This window comes from Bison bison, unplaced genomic scaffold (genome assembly GCF_000754665.1).
Source record: "Bison bison bison isolate TAMUID 2011002044 unplaced genomic scaffold, Bison_UMD1.0 scf7180017864525, whole genome shotgun sequence".
NCBI lineage: Eukaryota > Metazoa > Chordata > Mammalia > Artiodactyla > Bovidae > Bison > Bison bison.
This window is the reverse complement of record NW_011495076.1, coordinates 13,562,674-13,569,855: the sequence shown is the minus strand read 5'-3', so window position 1 is coordinate 13,569,855 and position 7,182 is coordinate 13,562,674. Positions and strand designations below refer to the sequence as shown.

The 7,182-nt window shown below is 42.6% G+C and overlaps 1 gene segment (V, D, J or C); it reads right to left on the bottom strand.

Moving 5' to 3' along the window:
• Positions 1 to 2,423: 2,423 nt before the first annotated feature.
• LOC104981949 overlaps positions 2,424 to 7,182 on the bottom strand; it is a 26,831-nt gene continuing 22,072 nt past the window's right edge. The window contains 2 exon segments of the C gene segment in view: positions 2,424 to 4,425; positions 6,565 to 6,603. Coding sequence covers positions 4,298 to 4,425; positions 6,565 to 6,603 — 167 coding nt within the window.

Below are 7,182 nucleotides of genomic sequence, written 5' to 3'. Positions count from 1 at the left end.
AGGAGTGAACCCGTGTCTACACCACGATCATAGCTGGGGTCTGAGCCAGACATCAGTGTGTGATTGTAACCTGAGAAAGAGCTCTCCTCCCATCTTGGGCTGGACCAGTATGACTCGGCTAGTCTCCCTAGGACGGCACGTCCCCCTAGATGTTGGCTTTCAGAGCAGAGACAAGAAGAATGAGGATGTGACTTGAATGTGCCCTGTGGTTGGACTGTGAGAGCTGAAGCCTTGACCTCAGCCATGAAGCCCTGCTTCCCTCTGGGACTGGATGGATGGAGTGCAGGGTCTGGACCCCACTCTGGACCTGCTGGGTGTGTGGGGAGGGATACCTGATCTTCATGCTCACATTGCTGAACAACCCTCTGGTATTCACCTGTCACACTGTCATCTGATTTACTGTCCCCTAGTAAGCCTTGCTCAGGTTGACTCTAAAGTCATTTAGTCCCTTTACGGGGTCTTGGGTGACTCAGTATATGACACTCAATTGCATAGGTCAACCCTGGTCTTCTGTGTCTATTTTCTCATGAGAAAAAAAGCATCTTACATCAGTCCATGCAGCTTGGTTCAAGGATTGGGTCTTGTGTCCTCCCATCTACACTGAGAAAATGAAACCAAGATGTACCAGTCTCAGTAAGTCACAGACTAAGGAAGAACACAGGTGGCTGGAGGAATGTCAAGGATGACCTTAGCGCTGCAAGGAGTCCTGTCTGCTCTTTCCTTCAGGGTCAAGGGCGTGGTCGAAGGTGCAGCATCTGAACATTCTGGGTGTAAGTTTCCCAACTCACTTAGGAGCTAATTGGAGGAACTGTATATTTAAATGGGCTTCCCTGGTGGCTCAGCAGTAAAGAATCTGCCTGCAATGCAGGAGGCAAAGGAGACTTGGGTTCGATCCCTGGGTCAAGAAGATCTCCTGGAGGAGGGCATGGCAACCCACTCCAGTGTTCTTGCCTGGAGAATCCCCATGGACAGAGGACCCTGGCAGGCTGCAGTCCATAGGGTCGCAAAGAGTCAGACAGCACTGAAGCAACTGAGTATGCACTTGCATATATTTCCATAATGGGGAACCATGACCCACAGCCTAGTATGTTTGATAACAATTACATGCCTGTGTAGAGAGATCTTTTCTTCCATTAGTTGTGACCTTTTGAAAGTGAGCAAAGTTGGTTGTGGTTTAACTGTGCTTATACTTTTTTGACACCTCAGCTACCCCTTGTACAGTCTCAACCAGTAGGGCCTGTTTGACTTTAAAGTTTCCACAAATCAACCAAAATGTGGTTTTGAGCATGTGAACAAAACTGAAGCCTGAGAGGATGAAACCCCATCAGCCACACCAGCGCCCTCCTGCTGCCACTCAGGCTGTCACCCCACCCGCACTGCCCTCCCCTCTCTACCCCTCCCAGGCCAGGGCAGCCCAGGGCGAGAGGGGCAGGAAGTTGGACACCACAGGAGACGCTGCTCAGTATGGTCCTGGCCGGAAAATCAGCTGCACAAAACTTCTCAGAGATTTGCAAATTTGCCCTTTTCTAAATTTTTATTGCTTCCTTTTTAAAATTTAATCTTTATTGTATAGTAGTGTATAGTTGATTTATAATGCTGTGTTAGTTTCAGGTGAACAGCAAAGTGATTCAGTCATACATATGCATGTATGCATTCTTCTTCAGATTCTTTTCTCATATAAGTTATCACAGAATATTGAGTAGAGTTCTTTGTGCTATGCAGTAGGTCCTTGTTGATCATCTGTTTTATATTTAGGAGTTTGTATATGTTAATCCTAAACTCCTAATATATCCCTGTCCCAACTTTTCCCCTTTGGTAACTGTAAACCTGTTTTCTAAGTCTGTGAATCTATTCTTTTTTTTAATATAAGTTTATTTGTATAATTTTTTTTTTACATTCCATATATAAGTGTTGTCATACGATATTTGTCTTTCTCTGATTTACCTCACTTGGTATGATAATCTCCAGATCCATCCATGTTGCAATAAAATGACCATATGATCCAGCAATCCCACTCATGGGTGTATATCTGGAGAAACCATAATTTGAAAAGATACTTGCACCCTAAAGTTCATCACAGCAGTTTGTGCATTAGCCAAGGTAAGTTTCCCCTCTTGGCTTCTGTACTTACTACATTATTTCTTCCCACTGAATAAATATTTCCAAATCTCTAAGATGAGGGCAATGTATTTTACCTAAAGAGGACCGGTCAAGTTAACGTGAACCAAGGGATCAATCTAAGGGCTTACCTCATAGCTCAGTCGGTAAAGAATCTGCTTGCGATGCAGGAGACCCATGTTCGATTCCTGGGGTGGGAAGATTCCATGGAGAAGGAAATAGCAACCCACTCCAGGATTCCTGCCTGGAGAATCCCATGGACAGAGGAGCCCAGCAGGCTATGGTCCATGGGGTCTCAAGAGTTGGACAAAACTCAGCAACTAAACCACCATTGTTTATCTGGTTGGTCTCTTTTTGTTTTCAAATGGGAACCATTGTTCAATTGCCTAAGAACTTGTTTCATACACACTGAAGCCGATTATACACAAAGAAACAAACAATAAGCTTTTCCAATTTTAAATAAGACAGTGTTTCAATTCTAATACATAAAAAATTTCCTTTAAAAGAATTCATTAGAGGAAATAGAACATCCCTTATTTTTCCTTCCTTCTACCATGAATTTAACTTTTTGTTCTATGTCTGTACTTACAGAAATACACAGAAACACATATAATGAGTGTCCTGTTTATTCGTATTATTACTCAATAGGAAAAATGGTTGAAAGACATGAACAGATATTTCAGCAGAAAAGAAAAAGAAGTTGTAAAACCACACACATAGAATAAGGCAGGGTTTCCACCATGTTGACAACCACGGGAGTAGATATGTGGAAACCAGAGTATATACGTAAGAAAAAGACAGATACAATCACAAATTCTTAAGAAAATTCTCTCCGAATCCTTGGAGGAAGCCTTTAGTAAAGAAGCAGTGTGTGTTTTGTCCTGTCGTAGTTTGTTTGTTCCCAGCAGAAAGTGAACCAAGGGAAAGCCATGTGATGCTAGATTACAAAATGTGAGCTCCAGGTTCAGAAAAACCTGAATGACTCTTATTTACAAAATAGTGACCGTCAACAGACAAATTAACCTCTCCAACCTATAAACTGTGAACTCCAACTGTTGCTTCTTCCAGGGGTTCTTAAATGATTAATGGGATTACCTGATGAACAGTAGAAACGGAGTCTCTGTTCCATCTACATCTGATTTCTTTGCAGGGAAGTAAGCTTAGAAATGAATCTCAGTGCATTTGTGTATGTGTGGAATCTATTGTTCCTACAGTAGATTAGGAAGTACTGACAGTAGATACTAATGTTGAGAACTTGCATGGACCAGACATCATGGACTCATCTAATCCTCACACTCCAGGAGACAGGGCTCTGTAACTTCATTACACAGATGAGGAAATGATGACACAGAGAGCTCGAAGAGCTGTCTGAGATCACACAAGTGCTAATACAGACCCAGGGTTCAAACCCAGGCCCTCGACAGTCACAGTCTGCATGCTTCATCCTGCACCCGATGCTCCTCTGGTGTTGGCGCAGGTCTCATCAGGGGTTAACACGAGGACCTGGAGTCAGGCTTGTGAGACCCTAGCACAGATCTGAGCACACACGGTGCAGGTCATGCTGGGTGTTATACTGTCACTATCCGAATGCCCCAACCCAATGAGTCTGCCTCTGGTGACTCTGAAAGAGAAGGAACACGGGCACCTTTGTTTGGCTCCTGTTGGACCAGCTCCACCAGTCGTCTTGGAGCCGGTGCCCCAGAGAAAGCAGCATAACCACCATCTCAGTGAAAGACCTAGAAATGTGGTGTTGACCATTATTACATCAGCGTTAAATTTGATAGCCTGGTTATCATGCTGTTTCTCACCTTGGTTAGATTTCATGAAATTAAAGTACATAGACAAAAGGGGGCTTGTGATTCTTTTGTATTTATTGTGCATGTTATTAAAATCTAAGTATAGAATTCGAGCAGCAAAGCTGACTTCTCCAGGGTGTGTGACAGGGAGGGTCAGGGTCGTGGTCTGGGTGGAGGTGCTGAGGGAGGAGACAGGGAGCTGCCCACTGTGTGCGCTCAGGAGTTGAAAGGACTTGAGGGTGGGACAATTATGACATCATAGATAAATACACATCTGAACTGAGATAACCCAAACCAAAAAGCAAGCAGAGACTTTCTGGGACTGTAGAGGATGAAGGAAAGTTGACCTCTCGGTAGCCCCCCCATTACGAGATCTTCCCGTCTCAGCAGACGCCTGTTCTTCTAAACACACAGGAAATGATGACAACAAAGTAGACTGTGCTCAGGAAGAGGAGTAAGAGGTAGGTGTAATAGGCTGCAGAGGTGTTCATGAGCTGCAGCTGCAGGGTACCTAGGAGAAGTCATTTTGGTTAGTTTCAAGTGTTCTTTTGAGAGGAGAGGACATATTCACGGAAGTGGTCACAATGATTTATTTCTGGTGATCTGCAAAGAAGTGGCACCCCAAACCCAAAGAAAACAGATGCAACCACCATGAGCACCACCACCACCAGAACAACTCAGAATCTAGTTGACAATTCAAGTCAATCAACGACCTCAACTAAATCCAACAGAACCTTCCCAAATATTAAAAAGCAGGGTTGTGTTTTAAAAGAATGAGTCCAAATGGGAAAAATATCTATGATAAATAGCATTTTTTGCACCATCACATCTCTGAGTAACAATAAGAGGTGACGTTTGTTAACCCCTAACCAAATGTCAAACACTTATTCTGAGAGCTTTGCTTGCAAGATTCTAATCTTAGTTAAGTTTTCAAATAACCTACGAGATTATCATTTTCAACCCCTTTTACCAGTAAACTGAGGACAGAGAGAAATAATTTGCTTGGTGTCACACATTTAGAAAGCACCAGAAATCACATTTCAATCCCAGCAACCTGAATCTGAAGAAGGTATTCTTAGCTGCTCTGTAGTCCTGCATTTCCATGTCCAATAAATATCCCAGACATCAAAGTTACGCATAAACAGCAAGCTGAATTGCTGATGTGGAAGCATCTGAGCCATTACATGCTGTGCACCAATGAGATTCCTATGAAGGGGATCAACCAGGGAAATCTGGTTGTGACACAGTGAGGTGGGTGGAAGGCTTTAGTAAAGAGAACTTTGTACAAAATGGAAGAGAGTGGTTAGTCCAAAATCCCCAAAACCTTAGGAGTTCATGCCTCAGTCACCTGTCTTTCTTAGATATCTAACCTCGTGCCCGTGATGTTCTAGGATGATTGCACTTACTCTCCTTCAAAGTTTTGCAAGAAATAGATGATGTCAAGAAGCAATTAACAATGATACTGGGCCTGACTTGCTACTCAATGGACTACAAGGCTGAGTTTCTTCCTGTATGTTCTATGCTTTACCTTCATGGAGTCAGAACTCCAGAATCACTAGTATGTGGTGTGGAAAGGATCTCAGGAGGAGGGACATGCTCATAACTCATGGCCTTGAGTCAGGTCAGATGTTAGCTAATGTTAGCTTGAGTCAGGTCAGATGTTCCAGGCCCCCTGACACACTGGGAACGGAGGAGGGATCAGCAGGACCATTGCCAGCTCTTCTAAATTCACTGAGACCCTTCATGTAGGGAGAAGGGGCCACCAACTAGTACTCATCCTGTGCCAGCTAAATGGATACCCTGTGGGAGACATTCCACATAGGTGACCTTATCTCTGTAATAACTGAGTTGGGTGCAATTGTTCCCAGTTGGCAGAAGAGGGCACTATTGCCCAGAAATAGAAGTAATTACCCACCTTCGTGCAACTAATAATAAAAGAACCGGGGTTAAAGTGCTGTCTGGGATAGTTGGAAATCCACGCACTTATACCCTGCCCATGGGTCCACCCTGTCTCAGGGCCTCGGTTTTAGGATTCTTGCTCTATATCTTAGAGATGGAATAGAGAACTGAGTAAGTGTCTGAACCATGGATTCAGATGGCCTTTGTTGAATCCTCATATCTAGCTATGGAGCTTGGTACAAGGGATTTAAGTAATTTTGGCTAATGGCCCTCATTGAAAAATTATGGGAAAATGTTGCACCACCTCATAGGAGTGTTATGATGAAAAAAAAATATTCACATAAGATCCAGCACAACACCTTATGTAGATCAAGCTCTCAGCCAGTGTCAGTTCATGTATTAGTTACCAGCAAGGGCTAAAACTCAAAAATACTCTAGAAGCAACTTGACATCAAGTTTCTGCAATTATTACACACAAAATCTACACAACTGGGCAAAGCCCACCTTTGAAATAATTTGCAACCTATCAGTTCATCCTCTCATTTAGAGTCATCTTACACCAAAACCAGCATTTAATGTGTTAAGATGACTCTTCGGGAACGATGGATTTACTTAAAATATGCAGTCTATTCTGCAATATCCAGACATTTTGTTTTTTCTACGTTGTATCAAGGAAGTCCAAAAGTTAAGTTTATCCAGAGGGAAAAGAGTGCTGTAACATGACACAAAGGCAGACAAAGACAGAACTTACCGCTTTCACCTTCCAGACATGCCTTTGTAGAATTAGTATCTAGGAGAAAGGAGAGCAGGTATTAATCAATTGTATTGTCAGTCATACATAAATATTATTAGACAGTGGCACATATGTGGTTAACTATGTGTGCGTTAATATGCATGTATATATAATAGAAGATCTGCTAACACAGACAGGAGAGATACTCTGATTAAATGTATGAACACCACAGTTTCAGGAATAATTGACTTTTTCTTAACATTAACCAAGGAAGTTCAAGAGGTAATTGATCAGGTAAAAATTCATGCTTTCTGCTGCTGCTGCTAAGTCGCTTCAGTCGTGTCCGACTCTGTGCAACCCCAGAGACGGCAGCCCACCAGGCTCCCCTGTCCCTGGATTCTCCAGGCAAGAACACTAGAGTGGGTTGCCATTTCCTTCTCCAATGCATGAAAGTGAAAAGTGGAAGTGAAGTCGCTCAGTCATGTCCGACTCATGCTTTCTAAAATATATATATATTATACATATGTATATATGTATACTAAAGTTTTACTACTACATTTGATAAAGGCTTGAGAAAGAACATCAAAAAAAAAAAAGAAGAGATGGAGAAATTGGAAAACAAAAACTAAACGAAGT